General features: G+C 43.2%; 1 protein-coding gene across 4 annotated transcripts in view; it reads left to right on the top strand.

Moving 5' to 3' along the window:
- LOC111975661 (dedicator of cytokinesis protein 9) overlaps nt 1–19,306 on the top strand; it is a 116,012-nt gene extending 96,706 nt beyond the window's left edge. For 3 of the 4 annotated variants that reach the window (XM_024004215.2, XM_024004188.2, XM_024004224.2), the window contains exons 28-53: nt 380–526; nt 687–770; nt 868–979; nt 2,628–2,806; nt 2,904–3,020; nt 3,113–3,227; nt 3,347–3,480; nt 6,766–6,880; nt 7,092–7,158; nt 7,298–7,345; nt 8,545–8,684; nt 9,473–9,588; nt 9,866–10,003; nt 10,108–10,290; nt 10,451–10,564; nt 10,704–10,919; nt 11,141–11,198; nt 13,616–13,722; nt 14,388–14,510; nt 14,641–14,754; nt 16,280–16,426; nt 16,560–16,770; nt 17,571–17,761; nt 18,019–18,119; nt 18,242–18,380; nt 18,768–19,306. In XM_024004215.2, coding sequence (XP_023859983.1) covers nt 380–526; nt 687–770; nt 868–979; nt 2,628–2,806; nt 2,904–3,020; nt 3,113–3,227; nt 3,347–3,480; nt 6,766–6,880; nt 7,092–7,158; nt 7,298–7,345; nt 8,545–8,684; nt 9,473–9,588; nt 9,866–10,003; nt 10,108–10,290; nt 10,451–10,564; nt 10,704–10,919; nt 11,141–11,198; nt 13,616–13,722; nt 14,388–14,510; nt 14,641–14,754; nt 16,280–16,426; nt 16,560–16,770; nt 17,571–17,761; nt 18,019–18,119; nt 18,242–18,380; nt 18,768–18,893 — 3,342 coding nt within the window. In that variant the 3' untranslated portion in view covers nt 18,894–19,306. Of the gene's footprint in view, nt 1–379; nt 527–686; nt 771–867; nt 980–2,627; nt 2,807–2,903; nt 3,021–3,112; nt 3,228–3,346; nt 3,481–6,765; nt 6,881–7,091; nt 7,159–7,297; nt 7,346–8,544; nt 8,685–9,472; nt 9,589–9,865; nt 10,004–10,107; nt 10,291–10,450; nt 10,565–10,703; nt 10,920–11,140; nt 11,301–13,615; nt 13,723–14,387; nt 14,511–14,640; nt 14,755–16,279; nt 16,427–16,559; nt 16,771–17,570; nt 17,762–18,018; nt 18,120–18,241; nt 18,381–18,767 lie in introns of all 4 variants that reach the window. The other variant, XM_070447536.1, reaches the window with a different exon arrangement.

Genomic DNA, 19,306 nt, shown 5'->3' with positions numbered 1-19,306 from the left:
CCCTGAGTTTCCTCTCTGGCATGGCCGTGTATAATCAGGAAGCTGCTGTAGGAACCATTAGGAGTGTGCCACACTAAACAGAGGAAACAGGGACACTCCATTAAGGATTCCCCCTCTGCTGTGGTTTTGTGGTGGTTCACTGGGATGGCCTCTCTCTGGGAATAGCTGTGGTGGGATCAGAAACACAACAGCGAGTTGTTGTTGTTGTCGCTCCTCAAGCACCACATTGGAAATTAGTGTTGTATATGAATTTCATGTGTTATCCTCTTGGCCCTACTGTAATACTAACCAAAAAGGTAATTCAATCAAATAAAAAATGTACTGTAACACCACGGACAGTGACAGCTCTGGCGGTAACAGCTTGTCTCTTGTTTCTCAGCTGTCCAGGAACCAGCGTTTCTCGGCCGGSTTCCACCACACGGTGGAGACCCTGGTCAACATGATGATGCCCCACATCACCCAGAAGTACAAGGACAACCTGGACGCAGCCCGCAACGCCAACCACAGCCTGGCTGTCTTCATCAAGGTCAGCTGGCGCCGTCTGATTGGCTAGTCTAGCACCGTTGGTCCTCCTTGTAGTCGGTTCTGGATAGTAACAATGTATTGGTGTTCATTAGAGGTTGATGATATCCTCTGTACTATACTGAACTGTATGTGGGAATGTCCTTTCCTTCCTGTGTCCACAGCGCTGTTTCACCCTGATGGATAGAGGCTTTGTCTTCAAGCAGATCAACAACTACATCAACTGTTTTGTGCCCGGAGACCCAAAGGTAGTTATCATGATTTAAATAAATATGATGAGTCATTACAAATGATAGTCCACCAGTAGACCTTTTGTTTCTTACACTAATGTGCTCTTTTTTTCAGACTCTGTTTGAGTTCAAGTTTGAGTTCCTGCGTGTCATATGCAACCACGAGCACTATATTCCCTTGAATCTGCCCATGCCTTTTGGAAAGGGGAGGATACAGAGATTTCAAGGTGAGCACATTTCTATCGTTTGGGCAAAATAAAAGCGACTGTATACAGGTATACCAGGGTCATATGAGGTACATCTATTGAACTAGAAGCACAAGGCTTTTGTAATATGAAGTTTTGAGGGCTGTCTGCCAAAGGCTCTTGTCCATTTTTACATAGAGTGTTTCAGCAGATAGTGGATTCAATCGTTTTTCCAGCAGCATCTCGTCGAACTCAAGCACAATACCCGTACTGTCCAAGTTCTGTCAGCCAAATGTCATAAAGACACGTTACAGTATATCATGTACTGTTCTCTTTGTGTTCTTGCTACCTCTGTTTTGGAATAGAGCTTATTTGTTTGTTTCCACTTTGTTCCTCTTCTCTCTCTTGCCAATTAGCTTTACTTTCTCCCAACATGGAGTCATACAGTAATCCTGTAGGTAGGTTCAAGGTGTGCTGTCTGCTTGTRCTGTCAGAAAAAAAAATACTTTGACACCCCCCTTTTAATTATGACCACATAGGCAAAAGAATCCCCTTGAACAACTCAATTGAGTCATTCATTCAACAGCGTCATTGCATACATTTGGCGTGGATGTAGAATGATTCATTTGTCTCTCCCATGTCTAATACTAAATGATAAATCATAAAAATGATCTCTGTCTATATGAACTGTAATTGGCTGTAATGAGTGAGTTAGAAAAGGTATGGGTGTGTGTACGTTTTAATTCTTTGGACTACAAAGCGTTCTTATTTCTGTGTCAAGGGTTTGGATTGTGCGACTATAGCAATAGGTTTGTACTTGAGGGCAAACCATTTTTTTCCCATTTTTTTTTTTTTCTTCAATTTAACATTTCGGAGGTGTTTACATTTAAAATGTGCATGTAAACCAATTACAGCTCATATTGAGGCTAATAGTGGATGTGACATTTTAGCACCATCATTTCAGTACACCTTCTGTGTGTCACTTGTGATTTGATTTGACTTGTGCCTCATGCTCTGTGAAGCGATCAGTTTATTTGCCGGTCTGTTACCCATAACAACCACCCTGCTTGCTAACTGTATCTGTTTATTCACTGCCTGGTCCCCGACTCCTTTAGACTCATAATTACCAGACAAATTGCCGATCTGTGTAGCAAAACAGAATGTAAGCTRGTGAGCCTTCCAGGATGGTTGTACGAGGTTATGACTCCTGTCTGGTTGTCTATTTTGACTGATAATCTCTGTTATATACATTTTATTGTAATACTTTAGAAAGTCATAATTTACAACCACTCTTTGATTTTAGTTGTGTATTTTTTTAAATTATTTTATCTGATCAATTWTCATAAGTGATCATGAAAATGGAATCATATAGTAGCTCACTGTAACCAATATGTGTTATCCTYTCCTTACGCAAATAGATTATCAGCATGCATTGGGGTTGTTTTGTTGTTGGTTTGTTTGAATACTTTATCTTGTTGGAAAAGTTTCTCAGCGTTGGAAATAGTTTTGTGGCCCTGATTACAATCTTCATTAGAGTTTAAGTGCAGTTGAACTTCATTCGGATGGCGCCAGTCTATTTAAGGGCAAAGGTCGGCTCAGTGCTACACTGGTGGTATTGTTTACATCGGGGCAGATAGTTTAGGTTCAGGACTTCCTCCTAAAGTTTGTCTCCTGTTTGTCCTCCTTCCAGACCTCCAGTTGGACTACTCGCTGACAGACGACTTCTGTAAGAACCACTTCCTGGTTGGGCTGCTGCTGCGGGAGGTGGGCGGGGCCCTGCAGGAGTTTCGAGAGATCCGTCAAATATCCATCCACGTGCTCAAGAACCTGATGGTCAAGCACACCTTTGACGAACGCTACACCTCCAAGGTAAGCAGACTAATTCTCCCTGCCTCTTTCCTCTAGTCGTTTCGAAATTCATCATAAGGGACAATGAAGTTTAATCAGAGCTTTATCTCTATTTCAGAGCCAGCAGGCTAGGTTGGCAACTCTCTACCTGCCCCTGTTRGGTCTGCTCCAGGAGAACGTCAACAGGCTCAATGTGAAGGAAGTCTCCCCATTCATCATCAACCACTCCAACAATGTAAGGCTGACATCTAGTGGCTGACTACCACCACAACTCAAAGGCCCTACCTGTAAATGTTTGGCTTTACTAATGGTCCATTTTCCTTTCAGAATGGAAGAGATGACCCACTCTTGGGCAACTCCATGATGATGACGCCTCCACGCTCCAGTACTTTGTTAGACAACAGTTTGCACAAGGATGTGTTTGGGGTTATCTCTGGCACCGGTGAGATTCAGTCTGCTTTTGGCAGGCAACGATATGACACTCGACTCATGTTGTCCCGTTGCGATTGAGCGGCATGCGGGCCATGAGTTTAACTGTGCTGTTGRCTTTGTGTTCTCCAGCCTCCCCCCACGCGTCCTCCACCCCCAACATTAACTCTGTCCGCCACGCTGACTCCCGGGGCTCCCTCATCAGCACTGACTCTGGCAACAGTCTTCATGAGAAGAGCAATGATAAGACCAACTCTCTGGACAAGGTACAACTCCATGGAGTCAGAGTACAGCCACTGTCATGGACTATTACTTAAAGTTGATCATTTCTGKTTTCACTTATTGAGGGTGTAGCCTATGTCTGTTGCATGTGTCCAACTGGCACATGACCTCCATCAGGATATCAGATCACTGCAGTGCTGTTAGTCCATTTGGGCTAGAAATAAATGTGTACGGGTCAATATGAGTTGAGCAGCTATTCAGTGAATGAGATTCAGGCCACGTATTTAGTTGATGTTTCATGCATCATTTTGTGTATTTCTCACTGACACATAAGAGGTGCATCCATTACAGTGGCAAGAAAAAGTATGTGAACCCTTTGAAAATACCTGGATTTCTYCATAAATTGGTCATAACATTTGATCTGATCTTTATCTAGGTCACAACAATAGACAAACACAGTCTGCTTAAACTAATAACACACAAACAATTATATGTTWTCATGTCTTTATTGAACACACCGTGTAAACATTCAGTGTAGGGTGYAAAAGTATGTGAACCCTTGGATTTAATAACTGGTTGACCCTCCTTTGGCAGCAACAACCTCAACCAAACGTTTTCTGTAGTTGCYGATCAGACCTGCACAACGGTCAGGAGGAATTTTGGACCATTCCTCTTTACAAAACTGTTTCAGTTCAGCAATGTTCTTGGGATGTCTGGTGTGAACTGCTCTCTTGAGGTCAGACCACAGCATCTCAATCGGGTTGAGGTCAGGACTCTGACTGGGCCACTCCAGAAGGCGTATTTTCTTCTGTTGAAGCCATTCTTTTGTTGATTTACTTCTGTGTTTTGGGTCGTTGTCCTGTTGCATCACCCATCATCTGTTGAGCTTCAATTGGTGGACAGATAGCCATACATTCTCCTGCAAAATGTCTTGATAAACTTGGGAATACATTTTTCCGTCTGATAGCAAGCTGTCCAGGCCCTGAGGCAGCAAAGCAGCCCCAAACCATGTTGCTCCTCCACCATACTTTACAGTTGGGATGAGGTTTTGATGTTGGTGTGCTGTGCCTTTTATTCTCCACACAGTGTCGTGTGTTCCTTCCAAACACCTCAACTTTAGTTTCATCTGTCCACTGAATATTTTGTCAAACATCCAGGTGCACTTTTGTGAACTTCAGATGTGCAGCAATGTTTTTTTTTGGGCAGCAGTGGCTTTATCCGTGGGATCCTCCTATGAACACCATTCTTGTTTAGTTTATTACGTATCGTAGGTTGTTAGCATGTTCCAGAGATTTCTGTAAGTCTTTAGCTGACACTCTAGGATTCTTCTTAACCTCATTGAGCATTCTGTGCTGTGCTCTTGCAGTCATCTTTGCKGGAAGGACACTCCTAGGGAGAGTAGCAACAGTGCTGAAATTTCTCCATTTATAGACAATTTGTCTTACTGTGGACTGATGAACATCAAGGCTTTTAGAGATACTTTTGTAACCCTTTCCAGATTGATGCAAGTCAACAATTCTTAATCTTAGGCCTTCTGAGATCTTTTGTTTGAGGCATGGTTCACATCAGGCAATGCTTCTTGTGAATAGCAAACTCAAATTTTGTGAGCGTAACCAACATCTCCAATCTCATCTCATTGATTGGACTCCAGGTCAGCTGACTCCTGACTCCAATTAGCTTTTGGAGAAGTCATTAGCCTAGGGGTTCACATACTTTTAGACAAGAAAAATACAATAATTTGTGTGTTATTAGTTTTCTATGTTTGTCTATTGTTGTGACTTAGATATAGATCAGATCAAATTTTATGACCAATTTATGCTGAAATCCAAGTAATTCCAAATGGTTCACATACTTTTTCTTGCCACTGTATACCTGTGACAGTTATGAGGTTACCCCCTATTAACTTATCGTTGTACCATTGACTCCTCCACCCACCCACCCACACACTCCTGCTGCTGGCCGAAGGAGAATATCAGGCGGAGACACTCTGCCAACGTGCTGCGCTTCTTTTCTGAGCCCGAGGACTCCGTGCTATCCATTCGCTCCAAGCGCGCCACCATGGACTTTTCCCTGCTCACTGTCCCCAGTGTCTCAGAGAATCATGTCCCGCATCACACCACCACTCCACTCCAAGTACAGAATACCAATAAACCTCCCTCACCCCCCCTTCCTCCCAAGAGTGTCCCATCTGGGAGTGTGTGTGAGCGAGTGTGTGTGTTTTAGTCTTGCCGAGTTCCTTTCTTTGCCAGGCGGATGATACACAGTTTCGTCTCTGGTGCCATGAAGCACAGCTACTGTGTGGCTTCATGGGGGCTTTCTGTAGGAGTGATACACACAGCTGGAGCCTCTTTATTTTTGATCTCGCTCACATGTGCTGTGTGACTTTTCTATCTCAGTCTGTAAGAGTTCCGAGTTCCTTTCTTTGTGTTATGTTTCTCAATTTTTTTCCCATTTTTTGGGGGGTGAATGATACTCTGAGGAGACAGTTAGCCAGAAGGGGAAAGAAAAACATGAATGTGTAATATTTGTTTAATTTTTAGGCTGTGAATGATACCCATCTAGTATATTTCCAATTATAAATCCTTCTTAATAAAGAATTCATGCAAATGATCACCTACCCTCTTCAGTCAAGTTCCCAGACTTATTTGGGGCAGCTAAGTTTAGCTGCTAACTTTCTCTGTCAACACTCCAAGACAAGACATAGCTTCAGTCTTTCCGTGAGGTCATCCTCAGTTAGGAGTTCTGGTCTAGACTAACTCACCGCTGGCAACGGAAGACGCTGTATTCCGCCAAACCCACGCTGTGCTATAACTGCTGGTTCCTGCTCCCTGCTCTCTGTCCCGGCTTGGAGAATTCTAGTGATTAGGCCCTGCACGTAGAGTTGATCTGGAAGTCTCACCCACGTCTAGAGGCCAACAGGGCCTGAGTGACTGACTCCATTAGTGTAGTCATACTGCACCGTGAGTCATACTACATGCTTATCAGCACATCATATCACATGAATACTAATGTATAGGATGTAGATGTACTGAAGTGCAATTTAGTATTACATAATAATGACAATGATAAACTCTAATGTTTTACTGTTTTCAATATTTAAAATGTCCTTGTTTTTTTTCTACCCGTTTTGCCTTTTAGAACATGGACGGATTAAGATAAGATGAAGAAGTAGACAACAAAATGGCAAATATGTCAACAAAGACAGCAATAGGACAAATACTACAAATCTCCCAATAGCATTATGCTGTGAATAGAGCAGTGCAACAGGGCATAAGTAGTGTGTTGTAGTGTATTCCAGCTGATCTCTGACCAGCGCGTCTGTCCCTCAGAACCAGCCAGCCTCAGCCCTGGGCAGCAGCCTACTGCGCTGTGACAAACTGGACCAGACTGAGATCAAGAGCCTGCTCATGTGCTTCCTGCATGTCCTCAAGAGCATGTCTGAGGGTAAGACCACACCTCTCTCTAGTACAATTACATGATTATATGTTTTTTTGGGGGGGGGGGTTAGGATATGCTTAGTGACCTGTGTTTTCTACAGCCAGTAGTTTCGCCAAGACTACATCCCCTATCCTCTATTTAGTGCACTGCTTTTGACCCAGTGCCATTCGGGAAGCAGCGCAGGTGACTCTCTAACTCCCTTCTATCCTTCGTTCAGATGCTCTGTTTACATACTGGAACAAGGCCTCATCTTCTGAGCTCATGGACTTCTTCACACTAGTAGAGTAAGAAGTGAACTCGGCTTGGCCGTGTTATTATTGACCTGATGCTAGTCCATACCATTTACCGTGCATATCAGGGGATGTTTAAGCGTCCTCTGTCCACATTGTCTAACGATGAGTCTCCCAACGTTTCTGTTTCCAGGGTGTGTCTCCATCAATTCAGATACATAGGAAAAAGATCCATCGCAAGGTAATGTTGTTGTCAGAATGGTTCAATTAGTTGTATGGAGCTTGTATGTAATACCTGTATATGACACTACTCTAAATTCATAATTTATTACAGTTTCATATATTTTATGTTTATATAATTGTGTTGATTCAAATGTTATGTTAATGTTGTGTGAATATTGTCCAACCATTTTAGTGACATGATATTGTGCTATTTTAAGGTATAGGAATGAATGTCGATTTGTAGTAACACTTGAGACCAGAACACAAACCTGTGACTGATATTTCTACCAATAGGCCCAAAACAGTACTAATGTGTGGTTTGTTGAGCTTGGTTAACATTGTGTGTACAGTAAAGCCCCTAAAACACTACACCTTATAAACACACTATACAGTACGCTCATAATTTGCCTTTGGACTCTGGCACACACATTCTCTGTGGGAGCTCTGCGCCGGACACACTGATGGCTATGGGTCTCACTCTCCACTCTCTCTAACCCACCACCACTCTCTCTGTTTTTCTGTTCATTTAAATGCTGGCAAGTTTAATATAGTTTAAAAAAAAACATGGCTCCTGCCCCTCCTGCTTGGGTAAGACTAGAAGTGGAATTAACTCTCCTATACTAAAAGCATGTTGTCTTCTCTCTTTTCTGATTGGCCATCTTATAACAGCACACAACTGATTGGGCATGTAATAGCACCTCACTACTCTACCCTGACATAAGCGTCACCGTATATAGTGTCTGTCACTGTTATGTGCATGCGCTGGCTTCTGCTGCTACTAACTGCTGTGATGCTGATCTGGCACTGTCTGACCCATCGCATGAGAAACACGCTTCTCTGAAATGCCTCACAGCTATGCTTTTACTTCTCAACCCTGAATCAAGACTGTATAGATGATCACAAATGGGAAGAGTAGCAGTGTGTTAAATTAGCTCAAAGATGCTCCAAATATACCTAAAGCAGACATTTGTTCATGTCCTAGAGGTGCGCTTGATTTTCTCTTTAACCCTATTTCTAGCCTGGGAGACAGTTTATGATTTAAGACGACCACAAAGGAGTCTTAAACTGATCTGGTTACCAGGCTATACAGTATATCCTACCATTTTTTAAATCAATAGAATAGTTAGGTATGTGTAATATCCACTCTAACCTGCTTGACTAACCCTGGTCCTGCTGGTAATGAGCCACTCGTTTAACAGTGTCCTGTTTCCTCATCAGGAACCAGGAAGGGGTGGGACTCGTAGCAGCACATGAGCGGAAGTCTCAGACTCTGCCTGTGTCCCGTAACAGGGCGGGAATGATGCATGCCCGCTTACAGCAACTCAGCAGCCTGGATAACTCATACACTTTTAACCACAGTAAGTCCCCCCAAACACCCACCCCTAAACCAAAGGCCCCTCTGCTCCTCCCTCTGTAGTCAGTCATCATCATCATCCTCTTCATTAGAATCATGTGTGCCAAACCCAAGTCCAAAGTCAGCCGTTCTAGAGCCGTCCATGGATGTTGTGGTTTTGAGTGAATAAAAGTTCACCGAAAGCAAAAGAGATTCAACTCTATAGTATAGGGTGTCTGTTACATGATTCCCTTTAATGAAGTGAGTTTCTTTGTGTTTTCAGTGTAAGAAAGATTTCAAGTGTTCTTGGAATATCTGTAGACCATGGTAAGAAAGTATCAGGTCAACGACAGGCAGCTTTCAGACTATTTACTATTAGCTCTGTTCATCTGGTTGAATTAAGAGCATGCCATTTTAAACCCTCTGATCCCTCTATCCTGTTCATTTCTGTTCCCTTAACTCATTTCATTGTATTCAAACCTCTGAAAAATCACAAGTAAAATGCATTTTGTTTTCAACTCCACAGAATATTATTTCCTCCTTTGAAGCAAGGTTTTTTACCTTGATACTAATGATGACTATTCTCTCTGACTGTATTGTAATGAATTCTCACGACGGCATTTATGCAGCCCTGACTCAGGCTGCAGCCCAAATGTCACCCTATTCCCTATACCAGAGCCCTATGGGTCCTGTTTAAAAGTAGTGCACTAAATAGGGAATACAGTGCAATTTGAGACTCAGTCGGAGCAGCATAAGAATTTAGGGGTGATTTGAAAGTGCTCCAGCAGTGTGGTGTGTGTGTGTACCCTGCAGCCTATAGCCACTCTGATGCTGACGTGATGAACCAATCGGTCCTGGAAGCCAACATCGCCACGGAGGTCTGCCTCACCGTGCTGGACACTCTCAGCATCTTCATCATGGGATTCAAGGTACACTCCTAGCTGTGGTTTCTGTTGGTTATAATAAGCGGTCCTTACTTATCTGATTATGTTATCTAAAAGTTGAAACTCCCTCTTCAGTTTTGCCTTACCAATCCCTGACAAGAACACAATCCTGCTTGTGTACATACAGTGCATGCATTTGATATGTCTTGTTTGCCATTTTATTGGATTATGTCACCTTTTTCCCCACTTCTTACTTGATGTTGTCTATTACTGCCAGTCCCCGGGATTTTGAAGATAACTGTCTGTACTTTTATGTTGTCAGACCCAACTCTGTTCGGACCATGGCCACAACCCGCTCATGAAGAAGGTGTTCCAGGTACACCTCTGCTTCCTGCAGATCAACCAATCAGAGACGGCCCTCAAGCAGGTCTTCACCTCGCTGCGCACCTTCATCTACAAAGTAAGGAGGCCATTGGTCTTCAACACTTCGCAGTAGTGAAGTGTTTTTCTCTCCCGGTCTTAAATGTGCCGAGTATCTAATCATCACTATGTGTTTGTTTCCAGTTCCCCTGCACCTTCTTCGAGGGCCGAGCGGACATGTGTGCTTCGTTCTGCTACGAGATCCTGAAGTGCTGCAACTCCAAGCTGAGCTCCATCCGCAGCGACGCCGCCCACCTCCTCTACTTCCTCATGAAGAGTAACTTTGACTACACCGGGCGCAAGTCCTTCGTCCGCACTCACCTCCAAGTGAGAGATAGAGGGTTTCCCTTCCACATGCTGATACATTTGTCTCCTCAGAACATCTCTATGTAGCAGCACGCTCTATGGAGCTTTCATAAAGAGCGGATTGGTTGATGGTTGTGATAGTAGTTTCGTATTGATGTGCATTTCCTGCCTTCACGCCCAGGTGGTGATCGCTGTCAGTCAGCTGATTGCTGACGTCATCGGTATCGGAGGAACCCGCTTCCAACAGTCTCTGTCTATCATCAACAACTGTGCCAACAGTGATAAGACCATCAAGGTCAGATCCCGATGGACACTCTATTCACATTCAAACTTCATGTCATCGGTATTGCTTGGTCTTTAATGGACATATTATATGAAATATATTACAGCCAAGGTTGGACCACTTGAATAATCTGCTGTATTATCCTGTGTAGAACACCGCTTTCCCGTCAGATGTGAAGGACCTGACCAAGCGGATCCGGACGGTCCTGATGGCCACGGCTCAGATGAAGGAGCATGAGAGGGACCCGGAGATGCTGGTGGACCTGCAGTATAGCCTAGCCAAGTCCTACGCCAGCACGCCCGAACTCCGCAAGACTTGGCTGGACAGCATGGCCCGCATCCATGTGAAGAATGGAGACCTGTCCGAGGTCTGTACCAGGCTAGGGGTCAGAGTTTGGGCCTAAAAATATATGAATATAAGTCAATGCCAGAGGGATGGGTGTTATTTTGATAGGTGTAGATATTTAAGGAATGGATTATGGTTGAATCTTTCTATACACAGTATGATGATGTTATATGTTGAATTCAAGTCATGTGGGTGGCTGGTAAAACATACTGATCTATCTGGGATGTTCTCTGTTGTTCACAGGCAGCCATGTGTTATGTGCACGTGGCGGCACTGGTGGCCGAGTATCTCCGGAGAAAAGGTGCGTTTTCCGTCAGCAGTAGAGATGTTGCTGATGATTGTCATTCGATGGTGCCGTTGTCTCTTTTCAAGACAGGAGAACTTCACAAGGGGTTCATGAATGGTCAGCGCAATGTGATTTTAATGAAATTATTGGTAGTTATTAGTTTGTTATTAGTCAGTAGTCCAATACTATACTGTGATTAGTGTACATAGCACTATGTAATTTGTCGTTCTTTCTACGTTCCGATACGATCAGGGGCCGTATGTATTAGGGATGGGGGAGAAAATCGATACAGTGACACAAAGGGATATTATTTTTGACGATATAGGGTGGTGTTTTGACAATATCGCAATATTATTTTTGCGCTAGTTGGCTGTACCTGCACCAAAACTCCTTCATAGCTTTTTCTCTGTCTTCTTTTTAAATAGCACTTTTATTTCTATGACTGATCAAAAGTCGTTTTGTCAAGGCTCTCTCTGTCCCTCTGCAGCAGACATATGGTGAGGAATATGTTTAGAACATCAAATCGCAATAAAATGGCGCTGTCAGATCGCAATACATATACAGTTGAAGTCGGAAGTTTACATACACCTTAGCCGAATACATTTAAAATAAGTTTTTCAAAATTCCTGACATTTAATCCTAGTAAAAATTCCCTGTCTTAGGTCAGTTAGGATCACCACTTTATTTTAAGAATGTGAAATGTCAGAATAATAGCAGTGAGAATGATTTATTTTAGCTTTTATTTCTTTCATTACATTCCCAGTGGGTCAGAAGTTTACGTACACTCAATTAGTATTTGGTAGCATTGTCTTTAAATTGTATAACTTGGGTCAAACGTTTCAGGTAGCCTTCCACCAGCTTCCCACACAAGTTGGGTGAATTTTGGCCCATTCCTCCTGACAGAGCTGGTGTAACTGAGTCAGGTTTGTAGGCCTCCTTGCTCGCACACGCTTTTTCAGTTCTGCCCACAAATTTTCTATGGGATTGAGGTCAGGGCTTTGTGATGGCCACTCCAATACCTTGACTTTGTTGTCCTTAAGCCATTTTGCCACAACTTTGGAAGTATGCTTGGGGTCATTGTCCATTTGGAAGACCCATCTGCGACCAAGCTTTACCTTCCTGACTAATGTCTTGAGATGTTGCTTCAATATATCCACATAATTTTCCTCCCTCATGATTCTATCTATTTTATGAAGTGCACCAGTCCCTCCTGCAGCAAAGCACCCCCACAACATGATGCTGCCACCCCCGTACTTCACGGTTGGGATGGTGTTCTTCGGCTTGCAAGCCTCCCCCTTTTTCCTCCAAACATAATGATGGTCATTATGGCCAAACAGTTCCATTTTTGTTTCATCAGACCAGAGGACATTTCTCCAAAAAGTACGATCTTTGTCCCCATGCGTACTATTGTTTGTACAGATGAACGTGGTACCTTCAGGCGTTTGGAAATTGCTCCCAAGGATGAACCAGACTTGTGGAGGTCTACATTCTTTTCTGAGGTCTCCGCTGATTTATTTTGATTTTCCCATGATGTCAAGCAAAGAGGCACTGAGTATGAAGGTAGGCCTTGAAATACATTCACAGGTACACCTCCAATTGACTCAAATTATGTCAATTAGACTATCAGAAGCTTCTAAAGTCTTGACATCATTTTCTGGGATTTTCCAAGCTGTTTAAAGGCAGAGTCAACTTAGTGTATGTAAACTTCTGACTCACTGGAATTGTGATGCAGTGAATTATAAGTTAAATAATCTGTAAACAATTGTCGGAGAAATTTGTTCTGTCATGCAGAAAGTAGATGTCCTAAACGACTTGCCAAATCTATAGTTTGTTAACAAGAAATTTGTGTAGTGGTTGAAAAACGAGTTTTAATGACTCCAATCTAAGTGTATGTAAACTTCCGACTTCAACTGTAGAATCGTGAGAATCGCAATAGATATCGTATCTCCACCTAAGTATCGTGATGATATTGTATCGTGAGTTCCCAGACCTAGTATGTATCAAGCGCCTCAGAGTTAGAGTGCTGATCTAGGATCAGGTCCTCCCTGTCCGTATTCAATGTGATCTAAAAGGCAAAACTGATCATAAATCAGCACTTTTTTGCTCTGAGATGCTTGATACATACAGCCACATATTTTGTCATGTAACATTGTAATCTGTCGGTCTGTGTTGTTTCACACACAGCTTCTTAACACCAGAGGGATAATCAGCTCTGTGAAAGCAGGTCCACTCATAGCACTCTGTATAAGAGAGCAATTATCTGTTTCCCTGACAACAAACTTTGACCTTTTGCCTGTTAGTACACCAGATAATGTTCTGAATGAAGCTATATTTTCCCCTTAGTGTAGAACCTGTATAAAACACCTCAGAAAGAATAAAATGTCTGTCTATTTGGTTTATTGATGATGGTCCCATCTCCTTAACGTCCGTAGGCATGTTCAAACAGGGTTGCTCAGCCTTCCGGGTGGTCACTCCCAACATTGATGAAGAGGTGTCCATGATGGAGGATGTGGGCATGCAGGATGTCCACTTCAACGAGGTGAGAGACTAGCAGCCTGCTGCTATCTGCTGCTAGGTCAAGACATGAGTTCTGGTGCTCGTTTGAATGTCGTGTTTTGGGCGGGGCATTCACAACTCTATCTTTTTTTTTTAATGATCAGTTTATATCCTTGGATCATTTCCAGCACACTTGCTGCTAAATTTTGGAGTTTGCACTTTCCTGGAGATAACTAGGCAGCTATCTTGTAGAGATGTTATCTGTGAATCGGCTCTGCTCCACACTATCAAACAACATGCAAAACAAAAGCACTTACTGAACAACATGCAACCAATTCCACATCTAATGATACGCTTGAATTTATTACAAATAAATCCTCACTGTTCTCTAATAAGGCACAGTGTAGCTTATCATTGTGGCATATGATAGCCGTCCAATAGCCATTTAGAGTTGATGCCGAACAAATGTGCATTTTAAATCCCATTTTCATATCCTGTTCACCATATCCTCATTATACAGGATGTCATTGGAGTTATACAACCGTTCATGTTGCGTTGAGTCAAGGACAATAGGCCTCTAGTACTTTCTCTTTGCACTAACCTTCATAAAGCTTTGAAATGAAGCCCTCGTGTTGTCTATGTTCAGATCACCTTCGTGTGGACACCATATGAAAAGTGGTGTTTTCTCTCGTCCTTTCTCCAAAACAGGATGTACTGATGGAGCTGTTGGAGGAGTGTGCTGATGGCCTGTGGAAGGCTGAGCGCTATGAGCTCATCTCAGACGTCTACAAGCTCATCATCCCCATCTATGAGAAGCGTAGGGACTTTGAGGTACAGCAGCAGACCTGCACCCACTGTTGGTTCCACTCTCAAGGTCATGGGGCTCAACATTTAAAGGATAAAGGCCCAAACATTGATTAAAAGATGCTGTTTCTTATCGGTGTGTTTCTCAATTCCACAGAAACTAGCTCACCTGTACGACACGCTCCATCGTGCCTACAGCAAAGTGACCGAGGTCATGCACACGGGCAAGAGGCTGCTGGGCACATATTTCAGAGTGGCTTTCTTTGGTCAGGTGAGCTAGCGATTGAAATCTGACGGTAGACTGTTGTATCACAAAACAATGCAATGGAGATCTCAAATTGTTTCACTTTCCCGCTATACTATTGCTTTGCTCTTTCAAATACAGTATGCAGGTATTTTAGATTTTTAACTAATTATATTTTCAATGTATTGTTTAAGATGAATTCAATTTCAAGGCGCAAATGGCTAAATTAATAAGTGCCCTTTGTCCCCCCCCCCCCAAAATAGTCTTGATTTGAGCATGGGAGATGCTGGAAGCGTTTTGATTGATAAAAGCATGACCACGTCACGTGCCCTTTTTATTATCCAATCTAATACTTTTTCCCCCTGCTTTTTTATCCTCTTTAAAGGCAGCGGTAAGTTCTGCAGTAGGATCTGCTCCTGAACAGCCTAAATCTGTGTGTGGTGTGCTGTTGCTGTAATCCATGCCATTTTTTCAGCCAAAGTGTGCTGCTTAAAGCTCTTAGCAGTTACATTAACTCACTAACCTTCCGCCAACTATTTGTGTTTGGTTGTTGCAACAGCATTGCATGTTGCTGATTCAATGGAGTAATAGACTGTCTTCTTAGCTTCCATTTTCCAATGTTATTTTCAAAGTCTTCTTACATCTGGTTCTTCCTCGTCTTTCACTGTGTTAACTCTTGTGTTTTGCAGTTCTTGCTTTTGACAGTTTGCTTTGTTGGCGTGTATAACTTTCATAGAACCATGTTACTTCTGTATGTGGTGTTATAGTGTGAACACTTACATGCTATAGTTGTAGTCTGGGTAGTGTTGGAATAACTATGATTTTTTTGTTTTCTGTTGCTCTACCTACAACTCCGTAGCAGTACCAGTTTACTGACTCTGAGGCTGAGGTAAATGAATGAGAAAGCAAATAACGTGGTAGGCACTCTGCGTTAGAGCTTAAGGCTTGTGATGTGCCCCTGTTAGTGCAGTCAGTGGTATTAACCGCCGCCTAGCTTATCCATCTCGACCCTCTACTACTCTCTGGCTTAGTGTTGCCCTGACAACAAGCATATTATTCAAGGTTCAATGGGAGGATTCCATTTTTCATCTCTGTATCCATTCATCCAGGTGATAGCTACTTCCCCATTCAGCTACAGTGCTGAGGGATTTTTGTATTATTGTTTTTTGGGTATAAATACTGTGCATCCTTTGATGGAGTGAAATCCAAATCCCTGCATCCGTACTTTTATTTGTCCAGTAGCACTGATTCTAGATCAGTTTTGTTTGTTTCTGTGCTTTGACTGTGACATTGATCCAGGGATATGTATTTTGGGAATATTTCTTGCTCTTAGGGTCAGGATATGAAATTGTTGCTGTCACTCATCCCATTTCCACAGACAATTAGTCAACACGGCGTAGTGCCCTGCTCATTTGTCTGTTATACTCTTGTTTTTAAGTCTTCATACTGCTTTCGACGTCGTCGTTACATGAACACCTTGACATTTGGGTTTTCGTTGGTTTCCTTTTCTCTAGTACTGTAACCATAGTGTGTATTTTTGGCTTCCTGCTAGGGATTCTTTGAGGATGAAGATGGTAAAGAGTACATCTACAAAGAACCCAAATTCACCCCACTGTCAGAGATATCTCAGAGGCTACTCAAGCTCTACTCTGACAAGTTTGGTCCAGAGAATGTTAAGATCATTCAGGACTCTGGGAGGGTAAGTGTCAAATCTTTACTCTTGGTATTTGACCCTCGATTTGTGTTTTCGATGGTTGTGATTGGTCATTCCTCTTATTGGTCATTTATGTTATGTGTTCTGATTGGTATTTTGTGTTATGTGTCCTATCCAGATCAACCCTAAAGATCTCGACTCGAAGTATGCCTACATCCAGGTGACCCATGTCATCCCGTTCCTGGAAGAGAAGGAGCTGGTGGACAGGAAGACAGACTTTGAGAAGAGCCACAACATCCGACGCTTTGTCTTCGAGATGCCCTTCACCGTGTCGGGCAAGAAGCAGGGAGGGGTGGAGGAGCAGTGCAAACGCAGGACCATCCTGACCAGTAGGTGTTCCACTTCATCTAGACAGTTAGGGCCAATGAAGGGACCCATAGGTCGACATCTTATTCCAAATGTATGTTCATGGATGTACAGATTTGTAAAGATTTTCCTATTGCTTACACAGTGAGACAAACCTATAGATGACTCTCACGGAAAATAATGTGACGCAAATATCAGACACATTCCTTATCACTCAAACATGATCCGTGCATACTGCTTAGAACACTCCCTGCGTGTAGCTGGGAAAGGGGAGGGTATCCAGGTAATCTACAGATATGTACAGTCCATGGGATCATGCTGTGGCGCAGACAAAGGTAATGAAACACATCGGTCAACACAGTTCCAGTCACAGGGGAATATTGATGTTAAACATGTCTTAGCATCTATAGTATTTACTTAGACAAGCACCTTATACCCATAGAAACCTTTGCTAGTACTGGCATGTATGTATGTACATGTACCTGGCATAATATTGCTGTGCAATAATGGAAATATCTGATTAGGTTCTGAGTATGTCAGCTCTTTGTTAATAATATTTCTTCATCCCAATTGGTTGTGTTTTATTGTTTTACAGTGTAAAACACTCCAATGTACAAACTTAATCTTATATCTTCATTATCTGATAAGGCTGCCTTGCCTCAAAGGTCTTTAGTGAGTGAATGGGCAAGTCTCACGCCATCAAACTGCTTAGGACACATATCTGTCTGAACCCCTAATAAACGTATGTGTGGGTGAGGATGTTTTACGCACCTAATAGGTTGAGCAACCATGTTCACATCCATTTTCTCTCTCTCTCTCATAGCAACACACTGTTTCCCCTATGTGAAGAAGCGTATTGCGGTGATGTACCAGCACCACACAGACCTGAACCCCATAGAGGTGGCTATAGATGAGATGAGCAAGAGGTTGACCGAGCTAAGACAGCTAGTTGCCACCAGCGAGGTGGACATGATCCGCCTGCAGCTCAAACTACAGGGCAGCATCAGTGTCCAGGTGCAGGCCTATGTCCTCATAAACCACAATTCCTGTCCTCACTAACCACATCCCCTGTCCTCACTAACCACATCCTCTGCTCACAAGCCAAATCCTCTGTCCTCACAAACCACATCCTCTGTCCTCACAGAGCACAGAAACACAACTTCCTCATTTTTTTACCCATTCACCTATTTTATTCACTATATAGAAATTCTATATGGCAAAGACATCCCTTAACTTTCCAATCTGAAATAAATGTTATTCTCACCTTTTAGGTAAATGCTGGTCCCCTCGCATATGCCAGAGCTTTCCTGGATGATGCCAGCACCAAGAAGTATCCTGACAACAAGGTCAAACAACTTAAAGAAGTCTTTAGGTGAGTTCTTACAGAATACACATTCCCATGCCACACAACATATCTATCCACTAAGTAATTACAGAAGACCATGAATTACATACACTATGTATTATGTATGACACTGGCCTTTTGTGGAGCAGGCAGTTTGTGGAGGCGTGTGGCCATGGCCTGGGCATCAACGAGCGGCTGATCAAAGAGGACCAGCAGGAGTACCATGACGAGATGAAGGCCAACTACAGAGACCTGGCCAGAGAGCTGTCCGCCATCATGCACGAGCCAGTAAGGAGGAGCTACCTGCTAGCATAACAAACATTGGGACTCAATATTGTTTGTGCATCAGTTGTTTTTAATGATTTGTACATTTTGGATGAATCTGTTCTATTTGTTCTGATTGCAATGCTGGTGAAACAGTTTAGTTTGAGGAATGTTATGAACGTAACCGTTATTATCAGGGATTGGAATTGCATAGTCTAATATTTGGTCTTTGATATCCCCCTTTTCCCTCTGTTTTTCCTTTGTGCTGACATGAGCAGATTGGATGGTAAAACATCTTTGGCATGGGCTTCATTATGTGTGATTAATCCTAATTAAATTGTCTAAAATAGACCATTTATCATTTAGCATCACCTTGAACTCTCTCCCTCGCTCCCTTCCTCCGCCTTCCAGATCATTCCAGTGGAGGATGGCATGAAGAGCGTTCTTCCAGACTCGCTGCACATCTTCAATGCCATCAGTGGTACCCCCAGCGGTGCCACCATTGCGGGCATGCCCAACTCCTCCTCTGTGGTGTGAGATCCACTGGGATTGGCTGACTCCTGACCTCAACGCTCCGCATGCACGCGCCAACCAGTGTGCCAGTGCTGCCATGAGCCCCCATTCCTGCTTCACTGCTCTCCTTATCATCAAGTTTGCTCTGGCTAAAGTGAGACACTATTAATGTTCTTTTAACCTTCTCTCACCACCTCCTTTGGCTTGTCCCGTGGGCCAGGACAAAGGACCATGTCGTTTTCTGATTTCACTATCGTATACAGTACAGCCCCTCTGTGGAGGATGGGACAAGGGACATTGATCCATGAGGGCGACTGAACTAAAGCAGGTCCACATGAACAGAGGAGGGTGGGGGGAGGCGAGGTGAGGTGAGGCAGGGTGGGGCTGTCTATCTGTGGAGCAGACATACAGAATGAGGGGGGACTGGTGTATCCTCC

The sequence above is a fragment of the Salvelinus sp. IW2-2015 genome, linkage group LG2 (assembly GCF_002910315.2).
Source record: "Salvelinus sp. IW2-2015 linkage group LG2, ASM291031v2, whole genome shotgun sequence".
Classification (NCBI taxonomy): domain Eukaryota; kingdom Metazoa; phylum Chordata; class Actinopteri; order Salmoniformes; family Salmonidae; genus Salvelinus; species Salvelinus sp. IW2-2015.
The sequence above is the reverse complement of the archived record's forward strand: the minus strand, read 5'-3'. Positions and strand labels throughout refer to the sequence as shown.